The sequence below is a fragment of the Natrix helvetica genome (genome assembly GCF_964273705.1).
Source record: "Natrix helvetica genome assembly, chromosome: 3".
Taxonomy (NCBI): domain Eukaryota; kingdom Metazoa; phylum Chordata; class Lepidosauria; order Squamata; family Natricidae; genus Natrix; species Natrix helvetica.
The window spans coordinates 35,143,193-35,161,517 of record NC_138549.1 but is presented as its reverse complement, the minus strand read 5'-3'; the positions used below and the strand labels follow the sequence as shown (position 1 = coordinate 35,161,517).

At 36.3% G+C, this 18,325-nt stretch overlaps 1 protein-coding gene across 4 annotated transcripts in view; it reads left to right on the top strand.

The window, feature by feature from the left end:
- MAP4K4 (mitogen-activated protein kinase kinase kinase kinase 4) overlaps positions 1 to 18,325 on the top strand; it is a 155,690-nt gene that overhangs the window by 101,700 nt on the left and 35,665 nt on the right. For all 4 annotated transcript variants that reach the window (XM_081947642.1, XM_081947643.1, XM_081947641.1 and 1 more), the window contains exons 8-15: positions 881 to 935; positions 2,067 to 2,145; positions 3,213 to 3,388; positions 4,302 to 4,374; positions 5,799 to 6,009; positions 13,730 to 13,891; positions 16,240 to 16,326; positions 16,971 to 17,183. In XM_081947642.1, coding sequence (XP_081803768.1) covers positions 881 to 935; positions 2,067 to 2,145; positions 3,213 to 3,388; positions 4,302 to 4,374; positions 5,799 to 6,009; positions 13,730 to 13,891; positions 16,240 to 16,326; positions 16,971 to 17,183 — 1,056 coding nt within the window. The remainder of the gene's footprint in view (positions 1 to 880; positions 936 to 2,066; positions 2,146 to 3,212; positions 3,389 to 4,301; positions 4,375 to 5,798; positions 6,010 to 13,729; positions 13,892 to 16,239; positions 16,327 to 16,970; positions 17,184 to 18,325) is intronic.

Below are 18,325 nucleotides of genomic sequence, written 5' to 3'. Positions count from 1 at the left end.
CAAATATTTGCATTATTTGTAAAAAAAGAAAAATATATGAACTTTGAAATGGAAGAGATTTAAACTGCAAAGATGCTAGACATTGTCTTTCATAAGGGATTTAAATTTTTTATATTTACCATATTTTTCAGAGTATAAGACGCATATTTCCCCCCCCCCAAAAAAAAGAGGGTAAAAAGTTGGGTGTGTCATACACCAAATGTAGCCCCCCCACCCCACCCCCACCAGAGGCCAAAAACAGCAATGGTCTTTGGCAATCCCTACAGCCTGGAACAGCTGATTGGGTGTATTCCGAGAGTCCATTTCACCCGCCAATCAGCTATGCTAAATCAGACTGCAATAAGTGCTGAAGCTGACCTGGCTCATCAGAGTTTGCAGCAGTAATCACATTCAGAAAGTACACACAAGTAAGCAAGATTCAAAATAATAATAATATACAATACAATACCAAAGCAGGTTTTCCCATACAAGCAAAACACAAATAGTTTCACTTTCAGTTCTCAGCTAAGCCAGGCTCCTTCCTGTCTCCTTGTTGCTCAGCAATTACCGTTTCAGAGTCCAAATATCTCTCATTGGCTGACTTAGTTGATATGCCTATTCATTGGTTGACCTTGTTACCATGTGTTCCAGAATTTTTCTTATTTTCCTTCCCAAAAACTAATGGGCGTCTTATACTCCGAAGTGTCTTATACTCTGAAAAATACACTACATAGGTACATGTTACTGTTTTTTAAAGAGTCAAATTGTAAAAAAAACTGAAACTGTTTTAAAGAACAGGGGAGGGGGGGTTGTAATTCTAATATTTCCTTTATAATATATGAGCTATAATTGATTGAGACAAAAGTGGATAATGTGTTTGATATATGGTCTCCCTTTGTAGAGTGATCTTTGGTCATGCGGCATTACAGCCATTGAGATGGCAGAAGGCGCTCCCCGTAAGTGATATGTATATATTGTTTATATGATTTCAGAAATGCAACATTTTCTTTTCTTTGTAATCTAAATGTACCCTTAGAATATTTGGGAACACAATGATCTTCCCACTCTATGGCATTAAAAATATGAAGTACCATAAATAGAAATGATTAAGCAGCTGTGACAAAGTCTCATTTTGCAGTGATTGTGCTAAGCCAATAGAAATCAAACAATAGAACAAACCTGCAATACAGAATTATTGAATTGATATTGAATCCATGTAAAATTTCTGATGATGTATTTGATTCTGAGACAGTTAACACTATTACTCATTGTAAGAAGAAGGCTGTGCTGGTCCTTGGAGGCGAAAGGTGGCTAATCTGTTAGCACCTTTTCCAACTAACACATTTTATTGAAAAGTATGAATTTTCACTTTGCTTCAGTCCAATCAAATGAATGGAATGTCTGGATGGATGTAGAATTTAAAATAAGTAAGGGATGGTGGGGAAAGATGGGAGGATAGTTGGTTATACAGATGTATGTTTCATGTAGGAGAGGTTACAGTTACCTTATCAATTAACAATTGTTGTTTAAAAAAACCATAATGGGCGGTTGAGATTTTGTGAGATTGCCTAAAACATTTTGTGTATGTTAGTTCAACACTGCTTGAGGACCAACATTGCTTGATGATCCCCTTCATCTGATGATAACAGCTCATGGCTTTGAATAAAATTTGTTAGTCAGAAAAGGTGCTATTAGATTCCTGATTTTATGTTATTAGCAGACTTAATGTTTAGAGCTTATAGAATGCCACAGAGCTTATTGCATACGGCAAATCCCCCATATACTGTTTTGCAAAGGAAATGAGTGTTTGGTCTCTAATTTCCAGGGGCTATGTGAAGAGGTAATCGTTATACTTAGCTCTAAGGCATTTTATAGAACAGATGGTGCCTCTGGAATCACAGCACCTCTCTCAGCGTAAACACGATTCTATCCTCTCTTTGATCTACGGTTGTCAGGCCTATCATTTTTATAATCTTTTATTCTTGTCATAATCCCATCATTGCTTAGTTTACAACGTTAAATATATGCAGATATAATTCAATAATACGACAGAGTTGAAAAATCAACTGTGAAACTTTTTTTTTTAGCCCTTTGTGATATGCATCCAATGAGAGCCCTGTTTCTTATTCCCAGAAATCCTCCTCCACGGCTAAAGTCCAAGAAATGGTATGTGGGATTTGTTGGTGTAGTTACTTTTTCTTTGATTTTGCCATGGCAGTTTCATTCACAAGACAGAGCTTTCTTTACATTGACCGGAAAAGTAACTTAAGGGGACGTAATGGCTCAGCAGTTAAAGACCAGTAACAGTCCAGATTTGAGACCTGAGCACCACGTGACAGGGCTAGTTCCCTTTACTTGCCCTAGCCCCTGCCCACTTAAAAGTTTGAACGCATGAAAATGCGAGTAGATAAATAGGTACCACTTCTGTGGGAAGACAGTGTTCCATAAGCCTTGGCATATTTTATTCCCAAAATTAATTCACTCTGTAATAATGTCACAGATTATTTTTAAAACTATGCTCGCTTAGATTGACCCAGATTTGAGAGAGATCCAATTTTGCTAAACTGTCTGTTCTTCCACAAATATTTTTTTCGTCTTCTGTAGTGTGAAAAATATCTCCAAGGACTTGTCAAAAGAAGTGGTTTTCAACATAATTAAGATTACCCTCTCTTGACACCTTAACATTCACATTTCTTTCTTTGTAGTTTAAAAGCAAATTATTTGAGTCCCAGGATGTGGACTGTAATGCTGGTTGTTCTAAAATTTGTAAACGTTAAATATAAATATAGTATTTAGAATATAAAAGGTAAAGGTTCCCTTTGCACATGTGTGCTAGTTGTTCCCAACCATAGGGAGCAGTGCTCATTTCCGTTTCAAAGCCAAAGAGTCAGTGCTGTCCGAAGATGTCTCTGTGTTCATGTGGCCGGTATGACTAAACCCGAAGGCACACTGAATGCTGTTACCTTCCACCAAAGGTGGTTCCTATTTTCTACTTGCATTTTTACATGCTTTCGAACTGCCAGATTGGCAGAAACTGGGACAAGTAATGGGAGCTCACTCCGTTACATGGCGCTAGGGATTTGAACTGCCAAACTGCCGACCTTTCTGATCAATAAGCTTAGCGTCTTAGCTACTGAGCCACCACATCCCTATATTTAGGGATATAGAGGATTCTTAATTGATAAATCCATACTTTCCCAAATAACTAACATATATGATTTTTTTTTGCTCAGGTCAAAGAAGTTCTTTAGTTTTATAGAAGGCTGTTTAGTAAAAAATTATATGCAACGACCACCTACAGAGCAGTTATTAAAGCATCCATTTATACGTGATCAACCAAATGAAAGACAAGTTAGAATCCAGCTTAAGGATCATATAGACAGAACCAGGAAGAAGAGAGGAGAGAAAGGTATGTTTTATTTTTGAAAGTAGAACCACATTTCTCTATACATAGAATGTAAGATTATGCTAATTATATACTAATTAATTAAACAATAAAAACAGCAGTTCCTTTATAACATAGATGGGAACAAAAGATAGACAGAAAGGAAACCTGAATAAAAAATAAAAGTTAAGCCAGAATTGCAAATTCAAAAGACTTTTTCTGCAACGTGAACTCAGCAAACAATACAATGGATACCATATAGTAGACTAATCATACACCATCAAAGATAAACTGTATGTGTGGAAACTGCATACAATGTATAGATTGTTGTGATTTCTGATAAGTGGCTTTTCCAGCCACCCTCACTTCTAGCACTCTGGCAGACTACTTTGAAACAGAAAAGGAATTGTGAAAACTATTTGATGTGGATTTTTTCTGTTTATATGGAGGGTAGAAAAAATGATAGGTACTAACACTTTGCAGATGAAGATCTTAGTTTTCAATCCTAGTTTCCAATGTCATGTGACCAAGAGAGTTGTCTTGCTTGCTGTAATATTTAAAAACAGGCCAGTATAAAATGTTAATATTTAAATAAGGGCAAGACTGCAGACTATTCCCTTGATGTAGACTATTCTATATGAACTATACGGATGAACCTAAGAAATAGCACTGTCATGTAATGATATAGAAGAGTAAAGTTTTTTTAAATGTCAACTTTAATAATAGTTGCCTAAATAACTTGGTGGGAGTTTCTGGGCCTTTTCTCTAAAGTTCATAAGGAAATCATACCAAAGCATTTTTTCATATGAATTCTATAGATTTTAAACTTATATTATTCCTGAAAGCTTTTAAGACTTATTTGTGGACAAAATTACTTTTCATGGAATTTGCTTGCAGAGATTTGTTGCCATAACTGTTTATTTCCAATTTCTGTCAGATGAAACAGAATATGAATATAGTGGAAGTGAAGAAGAGGAGGAGGAAGTGCCTGAACAAGAAGGAGAACCAAGGTATTGTAATCGTGGTATTGGGCTAGTGAGAACCATATTATGACTATCTCTGTGAATGAGATGTATAGTACCTAATTATCTAAATTTGATAAATAGGTAAATATCTCAGAGTCTTTGACAATCTGGTATTCAGATGTCTTACACTTTTAACTCATAATCTGAGCCTACATGCCAAAGTATCTGGAGGTATTTGCAGAAGCTATTTTAGAGGTAGGGCACAGAGAATGATTTATGTGGGCATAAATCACTATGTAGTTGTGATGCTCTTTAGCTTTGTTGTAGCCTTTTAACAATAGAAATTAGAACAATGCTTTTCTAAAGTAGTTTACAGAATGGCAGTATACAATAATACTATTTAAATTCTTCAATCTCTATAATGTAATCTTCTCTAAAAGGATACAAGGAGCCATTATTTAACAATTGATTGTTTTATGATTGGTGAAATTTACAGTGGCCATAGAATGGATGTTTTGTGGTTATCCTAATTGGTCCTTCTCATGTGACCACATATCATGCAGGTCAGCATTATGATAGATAGTGTGTTGTGTGTCACATGATCACAAATAATGATGCACTGAAAAATTATTTGGATGCTTCAACTTAATGACCACATAATTATGACTGTAATTCTGGGCTCAATTACAGTCATAGGTTGAGGACTAAATAATTCTTTGATTGCTCAGTAGAAAGATCTTGACTGCTCAGATCTTGGATATGTCTTGAGAACTTAACTTGAGACACAATAAATAGTCAAAACACAGAATTGCCTAATACTACATAATCAATAAAGGTACAACAATTCATTTAGTATATTCAAAGTTACAACGGCACTGAAAAATGTGACCTATGACTGTTTTTTCACATTTAAGACCGCTACAACACCCCAATGGTCATGTGATCAAAATTAAGAGGCTTGGCAACTGGTCCATATTTATGACGGTTGCAGTGTCCTGGGATATATGATCACCTTTTGTGACCTTCTTGAAAAGCAAAGTCAATGGGGGAGCCAGATTCACTTAACAACAATGTTACTAACTTAACAACTGCAGGGATTCACTTAACGACAGTGGCAAGAAAGGTCATAAAATGGGATAAAACTCACTTGACTGTGTCACTTAGCAATAGAAAGTTTGGCCTCAGTTGTGTTTGTAATTTGAGGACTACCTATACCAGTTAAATACTAAAATTCAGGCATTTTTCTGTAATCCTTTTCTAAGTTTTGAAATATCTAACTTTTAAAAGAAAAACGAGGCTTTGTTTTCTGCTTGTTTGACTCTCTCATATTTCTCTATCATGCTTCCAACACCACAAATGTATTCTAGTGTTTGCAAGAAAAACACGGAAGATGTAAAAATAAAAAAAAAACGTTTCCAACCTTTGTTCAGTTATTTGCTTAGACATAAAACCTTTTTGTTCTCATGCAGTTCTATTGTTAATGTGCCTGGAGAATCTACCCTCAGACGTGACTTCCTGAGATTGCAGCAGGAAAACAAGGAGCGTTCTGAGGCTCTTCGGAGGCAACAGCTGCTACAGGAACAGCAGCTCCGCGAGCAGGAGGAATACAAGCGGCAGCTGCTGGCAGAGAGACAAAAGCGCATTGAACAGCAGAAAGAGCAAAGGAGGAGACTAGAAGAGGTAGAAATGGGTCAAGGTTGAAAAGGCACACTTTTTTTTAATTGCTTTTTGTTCAAAAGCCAAAGGATTGAATTTAGGATCTATTAAATGACTCCATGAAGACGTTCGAATTTATCACTCAATGCCAGAATTCTTCAATGGAGCAATAGTGTTTGGTATTAGAAACCTTAATTCCCATGAGGATTTGCTTGCTTTTTAATACTTGAATCCCTTCTGCAGAATTGGATTTTGTTTGAAGGTATGGGTAGGATAGGAATGAAAAAAATGGTTTGATGATTTTCTGATGTCATATAGGATGTAGATAGAGTACTACATGAGCTAATAAAATTAGTCATGTAATAACAATAATCCCAGGTTTAAAAAAATCCTATATAGCACAGCAGCTGGATTATTCATTTAAAAACTTTTTTTTAAGCCTGTATTTATGTAATCAAACAGAAGAGAAAAAATAGGAAAAAGAAAGAGTTGGAAAAGGAAACAAAATGCAATTGCAAAAATATTATATATACCTAGACTTTTCATAGTTGCAAGTTTTACACAATCCTTTCAATAAGAATGACTACTGTTAAATCTGAAATAACACAACTTCACATTTGCTTCTCCACTTTGGTCCCTGAAAAGAGTTAGTGGCAATTAACATTTTTGCAGTCTACTATTTGCCAAATGACTTTCTTAAGTGATTTGCTATTTCCCTGATCTGGAAGATTTGGTATGTTCATTTTTGTCTTGGTAGTCTGAAAACAAACAAACAATAGCGCCCCATTGTTTTTCCTGCAGACGCCGCAATTGCTATCCAGTTGTTATTGAACTAAATACTACAGGAACAAATTCAAATATAAATTTGATTAATTAATACTGCTGATACTATTTTAGAATTTTTAATCAGAATACTTAAAACATTTCAATATGCTCTTAATTCTAAACTGAAGTTTAAAGATCTGATACTGTTTTGGTCCATTTGAAGTATCACAGTCTCAGTCTAAATAAATCCATCTTTATTTTAAGATGGATGCCTTCTTGGTCTTTCAGCACCAGGTATAAGTAGGAAAATATACACAATATTTAAATAATTATTTTTAGTGACTGCAGAGTTTATTAAAATAAAACAGAAATACATGCTTGCATCCAGCGGTGAAGTGCTACCGTTTTGGACTGCTTTGCCCAAACAGGTAGTAAAAAATGCTACCAATTTGGGCAAACCGGTAGTTCCATAGATCAGCTGTGTGACAATCAGCTGTGCTGCGTGATTTATATTTACTAGAAATCACGTGGCACAGCTGATCGTCAGAACTACTGGTTTGCCCGAACCAGTAGCATTTTTTATTACCGGTTCAGGTGAACAGGTAGTTCTGACGATCAGCTGTGCGACAATCAGTTGTGCCACATGATTTATATTCGATAGAAAGCAGGAAATCCTGCTTTATAGCGAATCTAAATCACACAGCACAGCTGTTCCTCCTCTTACTGTTCTACTTAGCTTTGCAGACTCAGAAAAGGCTACTTAATCCACCTTTTTCAGCGCTGCACGGCAGCGCCTGCGGTGCATATGCACGCAAAGCAAGCCAGTGGCAAAGAGAACTGGTAGCAGACTTCAGAGCATTTCACCCTGCTTGCATACCCATAAAATGGTGCTTTATACATGTATGCATACTGCTATAAAATATATCTAGATTGGCTTACCAGCTTATCTGAATTTTAATGTATGTACATCATTCCAATGATACCTGGAGTCTACTAATTTTATGATCAGCCTTCATTCTTTAGAAGAGTTTGGGTGCATTTTGAAGCAATGAATACCATCAGCCAGGGGTTTTCAACCTTTTCTTCACTACGGAGCCCTTTAAATACCTTTTGTGGCCATGGGCCACCAAGACTTAACTCAAGATTTAAATCATAATGCCATTCACAGACCCCCTGGGATGACATTGCCCCCAGGGGTCCTCAGACCACAGGTTGAAAACCATAAGCCCTTCTAGGTAGAATAGGTACCTGTACCCTTAAAAAATTTTTTGACATGCTACTGTGTTAGAAAATCTTGACACTAAGAGTCAAGACACATAAGAGAAATGATGTTGCAATCTATTGAGCTCAACTTATGTTTTGCCCCAGTATTAGGTGGACTAAGAAAGATTCTTGATTGAAAATGTTTACAGTTTATGAAAAGTAATACTAAACTTATATGATAGATATAGTGACTCTTAGAAAACTAGGTACATGTAACTTCTTTACCTCTGGTGTAATCAGAGAATCAAGATACATGTAACTTCTTTACCTCTGGATGTTCTATTTACCTAAAATAGATCATTCAGAAGAAGAGATTCATGCTTAACTGCCAAAACTATAAACTAAGTGTAATTGATGCCATACAGCAGAGAAACAGAATATTGTATTGCTGACATTTTGTGCTTACACACCATTGTCTTAACTATAGCATATAGTTATTTCTTTATTATCCAAAGTAAGCTTTGGACTCTACAAACAGGATCAAACTCCTTTCCCCAAATGTATTTTCTGAGCAATAATTATATCTGTAATATTAAAAAGGTCATGAATAGGAAACTGGAAAAAAAATCAAGGCATTTGAGGTTTGACTCCTTAAGTTGCCTTTTGTATTGCTTAACCATGTTTTGGAAAACACTGTACAATGGAATCATAATCAATTTTGTTAATGAAAAATACATTATGATGCTTTTTTTCAATGCATCTTTAGTTACCTTTAAGATTCAAGAGTATTTGCATGATATGTTCAATTTGATGTTGTATGAATAGAACAGATATATTTTATGCATTAAATACTTCATCAGGCTCTTATAACAAAGCTTTTAAGTATGGATTCCCCTGTAGCCTGTTCCATATCCCAATTTAATTTATTACAGTTTATTAAATAGTTACACCAAAATAGATGGAGAAAACAGTGTTCTTAGCACTTTTTAAGAATTGTTCAGATGTCAGTTTGATATATTTTGAGTCCCTTAGGATAATAAAGCCAATAGAGATACCTACATGAAACTGTTATAGTATGCTCCTAGTATGGCATTCATTGATGTGCCATGTTAAATTTTACTTTATTATATTTGGTTAGTGCAATTTAATAACATTAACACATTTTGGAGGTTGGGAAAGTTCCAGCTGTTTAAAAAAACATAAGAGATTGTGGAACAAAAAATGATTTGACCTAATTCAAAAGTCATTACAGGATAGAATACATGAATATGTATGTAGATTTAGGCATAGATTTAAAAGACACCAAAAAAGTTAGCACAAAAAGTACAAAGAAAAAGAAAAATATCTCTTTTGAATCCTGGATTTCCTTGGGAAATAGCCAGTAGAAGTGAACACACACTTCCATTCGAAGTGCAATCAAATACGCTGACTCTGTAAACTGCTTAGAAAAGGCTGTAAAGCACTGTGAAGCAGTATATAAGTCAAAGTGCTATTGCTATTACTATTGCTAAATGCATATTTTGCAAGCTTGATACCATCTCTTTTTAAAAGACGGATCATTTCCTAGTAATCATATTACTAAGTGTAGGATATTTCGGCCAAAGGGAAATGTTTCTTTTGAAAAAGGCCATTAATAAATCTATACTGAAATACCTAAATAGTTAGATAAATCTGAAGAAATACAAAAGATTGTCAAGTTTGAGATTGTTAAGAATGTTAGTGGTGTTTTAGGGGTAGATCCAGTGGTGGGTTGCAGGCGGTATGCTCCGGTACGGGCGTACTGGAGCCTGCCCCGAGCACCGGGTACCATTCTGGTACAGTGCTCCGGAAGGCCCATCCACCCGCCCAACTCCTTACCTGTCCTTTAAAGCCTTTGGTGCTCCGCCGAGCAGCTGGAACGTTGTGGAGGCCCGTGTCCATGTGGACGATGCCGGGCCCATTCCAACCGTACTGGGTAAATGTGTGTGTTTACTGGTAGGTATATAAATGAATAGATGTGTGGGTGAACAGACCTTGGTAAAGCTAATCTTTTGGACAGGAAGCTCATATAATAGGATTGCGGTTAATTATATCTTTATAAACACTGTAAATTGGAATGTAAATCAGAATGTAAGCCTGGATTTTATGAAGCAGTAACTGATAATAGAAACTGATAGTAGAAACTTTGGATCAATTTGATTAAAAGGTTTTTTTTAAGGATTCTATTTTTGATCAAAAGGATTATATTTTTTCAGAGAATTTGTGAGTTTTCTTTCACTCAAGCTCTTTAATAATTTCCCTTTCAATTTTAAGTGTTATACGGTTGATTCTTGTAGGTAGAAAAGCTCCACGGGCTCAGGTTATTATATCTCTTGCACAGGCGTTCCTAGCAACTTCCAGTCCCAAATGGAGCACCTCATAACTCTGGTTTAAAGTTGGTCCGATTAATTATAGTACTGGCGTACTCAGTGAGCATATGGTAACAAAAATCTCTGGAAAAAAATTCCTTATTTTCCTGGTCAAGACCAACATCTCTTCATTTAGCACTTTAGTGTGTTCATTTAACAGCAGAGCCACAGAATTAGCATGTGTGTATACTATGCCCCCTCAGGCGTCACTCCTCAGTATATTGATTTGTTGATCATTCCAGAAAAGCCACCAAGTTGGGACTAATCCCTGTCTTTCCTTTCTAAATGCAAAAGTGGACTTTCTTAGAATGTTGCTTATCATTGCATTAAAATATTCTATAAATATATAATAAATTCCTCCTATAGAGCAACTTTGCGAGTTTTCTAAAATTATTCAAAGTTGATTTCCATTGTTATCTTCACCTAATTGGTAAGTAGCTATGATACTGCTCCTATTCACTGTTGCATCAGCTACCTAAGATTTTTCATGGGGGCAACAGGTATCTCAGTATTTGAGAAAACTCCACTTTCCAACATCTGCTCTTACCACTATTTCCCATGTCTCATGCCTGCAAGTAAATCTTGATCTATTGATATTGGTACTTTCTATATTTTGTGTCTCAGAAGCATCAACTGAATAACCGCTATGACTTGTTTTATTTTAGATTAGACTTTTGTCTGTTACTCAGACTTATCAGTCTAAATCTACCTTTTGTCCAACTGAAGAAGGTCCTTATATTTAACAACTATTATTCAGCTAACGATTACGTGCAGTCTTCGCACCGTTCCAACTACTGAAATAAGATCTGATATTTTAACTAGCTAGTTTTAAAGCCAGGATTAGGGTTGTCTTTCATCTGACAGCAGTGTTTCATTTTCAATAACCTTTGCCAGGCTATGTTGATAGATGCTTCATAAGGGCAGTTCTGAGTGTGCTGGTCTTTGACAAAAAAGGCTGACAAAACTCTGGGATATATGAGGAAGAGGATTTTCTTTTAGGGTTGTCAATAATCAAGCCTGCATAGCACATACCATCATTTTTCCTGGTGAAATATGGCAATTTTGCTCATTTCTTTGTTAGGACGAGCAACTGTTAGTCTTTTTTTTTTCTTATAGAAAGTTCAGCTTTGTCAAACCAACAAATAGTAGTACCAGATTTCTTGCAAGAGTGACTCCATTGAGTTTTATGCTTGCTCCCACCCTTTGGTTTTATCCCAGGTACCACATCTTTTAGCAGAGGATCTTCCTTTTGACTCTTCATTGTATATTGTTGGCACCATGAAATGAATGCAGAAATGGAAAATGGAAGGGTTTAATAATATAATAATAACATAATAATGTTTAGAAACACTACAGCATAACAGCTCTTACTTTTCATAATTGCTTCCTCTCTTCCCAGTCATATGTGTCCTAAGGAAGAGATCCTTCTATCTGCTGCAACAATCAGTTATTTCAGTAGTGAGGCAGGGTGTGTTGTTATGAGTAGATGGAATTATACTCATCATTTAGTTTCAGCAAATGCCGTAGGATTGCCACCAGTGTGCATTAAGGGTGTCTAGCCTGGTCAACTCTCACAACATGCCAAAAGTCTTCCACACTATATCAGTTAGTGCTACATGAATAGTCTGAGAGAAACCTCTGTACTGGCCAGAAGTATTCTGAAGCCACATGAATTGCATCATTCAGTTGAATTTGGGTGACCTTTTAGTTTGACACAGCAAATCAGAACACTTCCGTATCAAAGTAAGACTATGTTGTTTCACCACAGCCAAGTATGAACAGTGATGGACAATACCACTACAGTCTTTATATAGACAAACATAGTAGACTCTGTTCCTGTTCTGTTTAATAGTATTGGTGCTTCAAGGGGACAATGATTCAATTTGCAAATAGCAACAGTTATCAGGCAAAAGCACTGTAGTAGACACATAACAGAATTTTTAGAATGGGAATTGTCAAACTGGAACATATTCATTGGAGAAAAATCAAGATGATAAAAGATTGCAAAATTTTAGAATAGAACAGAACAAAATAGAATATAACAGAATAGCAGAGTTGTAAGGGACCTTGGAGGTCTTCTAGTCCAGGGGGCTTAAGAGAACAATTTATGAGGAATCACTAAATAGGGAAGACTGAAGAAAAACATGATTATTGTGAAAGGATTTGAAGAAGGATCATGTAGAAAAGTGGAAGAATTGTCCTGTATTGTGCCAGAAGACAGGAGACAAATTGGGATTTCAACTTTTTAAAAAAGTAGATTTTAGTTGGATTTGGGGGAGAAAAAAAATATTTATTCTTGAACTATTCACCAGGAGAACAAATTACCCTGTGAAATATGGAGTCTGCTTCACTGGAATTACTTAGGCCAGCTCACCATCTACCAGGGATGCTATAATTGTGGATTAATGAAGTAAGAGGTTTGAACAAGGTCTGTTCAAATCTTTCTATTCCATGATTCTATGAATAAAGATTTTGGCTGCCTCGGGAAGTTTTCTACTAGGATAAAAGAATGGCAGTTTGTTTCAGGAATAGCTGCCGACTCTGTTTAGTTATATTTTCAGTTTTTTCTTAGTAGAAGGCTTTCATCTCTCCATGTCTGTTTTCCAGTGATCTCTCTATAGATCACCTGCCAGTTAATCCATGAAGCACAGACTAATTCACCTGAACACAAAGCATTTCCTTAAGGAACTGATTATTCTGTGTTTCAGTCTATATTCTTGCAGACGTTCCTGATTCTGAAGTAGGGTTTGTCAGTAAATATTTATGGTTTTGATCTCGTCCCTTCTATCCCTGCAATTTTCAGAGTAAAATGAACTACTTCTATCTTTTAAAATAATAGCCTTAGATGCTTCTGGATGGTGTACAAAAATTAAAAACCAAATAGAATAAAATTATTAACAGCACTCCAAATAGCCAAGGTTGAAAAAAACAAACATTATATCAGTCATCAATTAACTAATGGAAGTTGCTGACATCTTAGTCCAAATGCCTAGGAGAAATTCTTCATGAGCTGCTTCATGAAGCCGCTAGAAATAAGTCTCTGATGACAGCACTGCACTGTCTGTATGGAAGCTATTTTAGTATCTTCCCTATATATGGTGATTTCTTATATACAATCACAGTATTCACATTTTCCCACATGGTAGCTAATCATTTTAAAATATTAGTAATTGTAATTGTAGAATTGGCTTTCTAAAAATTGCTCAGAAAATCCTGATATAATAAAAAATGAAATTTCATTGCCACCCTTCTAAATGATGCTGGATTGCCAGTCTACTGATTATGCTGGATGGTGACTTATGGCAATGAAATCCATAGGCTCTGTATTCTGATTTGATCAGTTGGTAAAAGAAAGAAATGACTTCTATCCATTGTTACTTGAAATGCAGCAACAGAGAAGAGAGCGTGAAGTTAGAAGACAGCAAGAACGGGAACAGAGGAGGAGAGAACAGGAAGAAAAAAAACGATTGGAGGAGCTGGAAAAAAGGCGGAAGGAAGAAGAAGAAAGGAGAAGAGCGGAGGAAGAGAAGAGAAGAGTGGAAAGAGAGCAGGTAAACCTGAAACAGCGTGAATCAATTATGTATGGTTTCTTTCCTTCTCTTTACTATAGGAAACACTAAGGAAACTATTGGTTACAGTCTTAAAAAATATCTTCCATCAGTCTGGATAGTGTATTAGTATATGATTAGGGAATGTAACAATATAGTAGACTGTTAAGAGCAGACTAGTTTGGGGCACCTGGTTAGGAATATGGGAAAATCTGAACTAATGTTTTGTGATGGATTCCTTAGTCTTCCTGATTCTGGGCAGTAAATTTCTTCCACAAAGCCACAACATGTAAATATAGTAATAGACTTACTTTATCTGCTTATACTGAAGCAAATGAGTTTAAATGCATTCCATTTAAATGATTTAAATGCATTCATTTCTCAAAGTTTATCAATATTGGATCTTTGACAAAAACTATATTAGTTTCTCAGTCTCAAATATGAATCTTGCCTGTTTGAAATATAATTTGTATATAAGTCAGAAAGTGGGGATATTCATATTGGAAAAATAATTTTCAGGAAATATACTAAGCACTAAGAACATCATGGTGTTATTTAAAATTTATTGTATTCTGCTATAAAGTTTATTTGGGCTTTGATGTCAAACAATATGTAATATATAATGGGATTTTTCAGAATACATAATAATAGAAATGTTGTTTTAGAATTGTATGTAATACCGTACTTAACAGTATAGTTTAGCTTCTCTGAACTTGGCATCTTCCAGAAAGTTTGGAACTGCAATTCCCAGAACCGCTGGGTGAAAATGCATTTGGAGAGGGCTAGATTGGAGAAAGATTTTCCCAACTTAATTTTGGGAAATACACATGCAGTAACAGGCATTTGTGTAAAACAGATTTAAAAATGTTCTCCCTGAGTATCTTAATTGGGGTCTTAGGAAATCATATTTTCAGGTAGCTGAAGAAGTGCATCAACCATCTGCCATTGTTTGCATGCAGCTAGAGATGTATAGTTAACACACACTTTCCAAAATGTACAGGTAGTCCATGATTTACAATCATTTGTTTAACAACTGTTCAAAGTTATGATGCAACTGAAAAAAAGTGACCAATGACTGGGCCTCACACTTAATAACCCTGGCAGCATCGTGGTGATCATGTGATTAGAATTTGGTGCTTGTCAGTCAGCATGTACGGTATTTTAAATGATTGCAGCAACCAAGAGACGTAAATACCAATGATTGCTATTTACGACTTTCCCAGGGCTGCAAGCAAAATCAATGGGAAAAGCTGGATGTACCTAATGATTACAGTGTTTGCTTAATGATCATAGTAAAAGTCATAAAATTAAGTGCAACTCACTTGTCAACCACGTCCCTTAGCAATGGAGGTGCTGACCCAATTGTGGTGAAGTGTCAAGGACTACCTGTATTGCTGGCATTGATAGATTTTTTTTAAAACCATAATGCTACAAAATGTTAACTCCACTTAATTCTGGGTATGCGAGGATTGTATAACAAGCTAGTATGCACTTTTTTTTTTGTCTCGTAAGATTTCAAGCAGTTTCATTTTGCCATTGCATTGCATCATTAATTCCTTTTGTGTCCACTGTCTTTTCATGTGTGTTTGAGCGCATGTGTTTACTTTCCCTCATTAATTTGCACGACAGGATATTCTTAGCTTTGGATATGTTGCTGCATATTTTGACTTGGCTTAGGAATCCAGACTTCTGGAGTATCACTGAAAATGCATTTGGAGTTATATCTTTCTCTAGTGGATGTTGTTGTTTTTTATGTTCTGTCATAACCACCACATACTTCAGATTGGCATTGTCTGCGTTGAGGATGAGGCTAGGATCAGCTTATAGTTGAGGTTAAGGTTCGAATTGACAGGTCTTTTTGGTAGAAAGCTTGCAAAAGGGATGCCTTAACTAAGCCTGGCTCTAGTCTAGTTGTTGCTCATGGTTCATCATACACAAAACTAATTCTGTTATTAAAAATGCATGTGATTTTGTGTTGGCTGTGTTGATAAGACTTGCTAGTATTAACTACCAACCTGTTTTTAAAAATTCATTTGCTTGTTTTGAAGTCAAAATTCTACAGGCAAGATTAATTTTTTCCTAGGCCACAATTTCTTTTCCTCTATTCAGGTCATTTTTTTTTTTTTTTGGAGGGAGGGTCTGTAATGGATTTTTTTTCAGTCCTTAGTTTAGCTGATAGGGTTTTATTTCATTGTTCTTTAGGGAGTCCCATTATTAAATTTATTATTGAATTGTCACTGAAGGTGAATTGGGATAGTTGGCGTTTTTCTTTTGTGTGGTGTCGCACTCAGGTGCTTTGGTTACATTCCTGTTGTGAACAATTTTATTGCTGGGTAATTTCTATGTGACAGGAGTATATCAGGCGACAGCTAGAAGAGGAGCAGCGGCACCTGGAAATTCTTCAGCAGCAGCTGCTCCAGGAGCAGGCCATGTTACTGGTAAAGCACTGTATCTGTTTTGTTAGTAGCTACTGTTTGGGATTGCTTTCTCTGACCGGTGTCCCAGGTTGTCTTTAAATGGACACAGCTGCGCTTTATGCACAGGAGAGCCTGGCACAAGAGCGAATCATCCTACAGTGTGGATGGGGCTGGCAGACCTACGTGGACCATGCTGTATGATGATCTGACAAGCCAATCAGTGAAGACTTTTTTTCCTCCCCTAAGTTAAAGACGTTACGGTTTGGTAATTGACTTTCTGAACAGCCCTTCTCAAAAGAACAAGAGTTCAGGCCATGTTATTTTTATTAAATATTGGATATAAAAGTCAGGGTACTATGTTCCTTTTGGCCCTCCCATTCCCCCCCCCACAAACACACAACGCTCTACCCTTCCATGGCAAAATAGATTTATGACTGTGCTGATCACAATAGGTTAACTAATGCTATGCCTGTAAGTACTGAATCTTGCTAAGTGTAGTGTAAAATGTTTTATAAATTAAGGGAAAACCTGTGCTCTGTGTGAATGTAATTTTGAAGCTTGGTGTATGTACTCACCCTGGAACCTGCAGCAAAATGTATAGCCGCCAGAAGATAAACAAGTGGCCGCCAGCATGGGGGTTCATATTTTGACCTGTTCTCTCAAAGGAATACAGATGGCGAGAGATGGAGGAACACCGACAAGCAGAGAGACTTCAACGTCAATTGCAACAGGAACAGGCATATCTTTTGTCACTTCAGCATGATCACAGGAGGCAGCAGCAACAACAACAGCAGCTCCAGCAGCAAGAAAGGAATAAACAAAACTATCATACCCCAGAGCCTAAACCCCATTATGAGCCTACTGAAAGGCCACGGGAGGTAAATTCTATCTCAAGTTATTAGAACTGGTGTTGCTTTCAAAATACCTATCAGAATGTATATAACGACCACCTTCTCATAAGGAAATTGAGAGAGGAAGATGAGTGTGTCCCATTATTCATCTTGGAGGAAAAGGACATTTTTTAAATGTACTGTATTTTTTGGAGTATATGATGCACCTTCCCCCTCCCCCCCCCAAAAGAGGGTGAAAATCTGAGTGCGTCTTATACACTGAATACAGCATTTTTGGCCACCTGAAACGCTGCCCACTTTGCAAAAATGGCCGTGCATAGCCTTTAAGAGGCTTCCAGAGCACTCCTGAGAGCTGGGGAGGGCAAAAATGAGTGTAAAACAGGCTGTTTTTTGCTTATTCCCCCCCAGCCCCGAGGAGCACTCTATAAGCCTTCTAAAGGCTTTGCATGCCTTTTTCTTTGACAAAAAACGGACTGTTTTTGGGAGGTCTGCAGAGTGAAAAAACTTTTTAAAAAATTTGCCTCTTTAAAATCCTGATGCATTTTATACTCCAGTGCATCTAATACTCTGAAAAATACGGTACTTTTACCCTTTTTGGTGTCTTTCCTTTCATAGAGCACCAGCAGGTAGCATGTAACCAATTTCTATTTTTGTGATTTAACAAGGAAAAACACATCAGGGACCAGCAATTTAGCCCATAAAATCTCTTCGCTTCTCAAAACAATAGGCAAGATAGCTATAATATTACACTAAAGTCACATGAAATTTCTGAATTGATTATCAATTGCTATATTGCAGTCACTTCTGAAGAAGAACCTCTAGTGAACGTACAAATCAATTTGCTTAACTTTTAGTAGTGAGAGATCTGTCGTGATTGGTAGGATTTGGATTAAATAAAACCTAGTAAAATGGAAAGGGAGACACCTAATTTATGTTATTGTATATATTTTATAGCCAGAAATAACACAGTAGAGGTCTTCTATACACCATTCATTAGTGATTATTGTATTACAGCATATTCTATACTATATCAATAATTTCAATAAAGGTTTTCTATTGTATTAATCCATAATACAACTGATGAGAATGTGACAATTTACCAAATAATTTCATGGATGTAAAACCATGTTTGGGTGCAACTTTATTACTACATTAAAGATAACATTTTT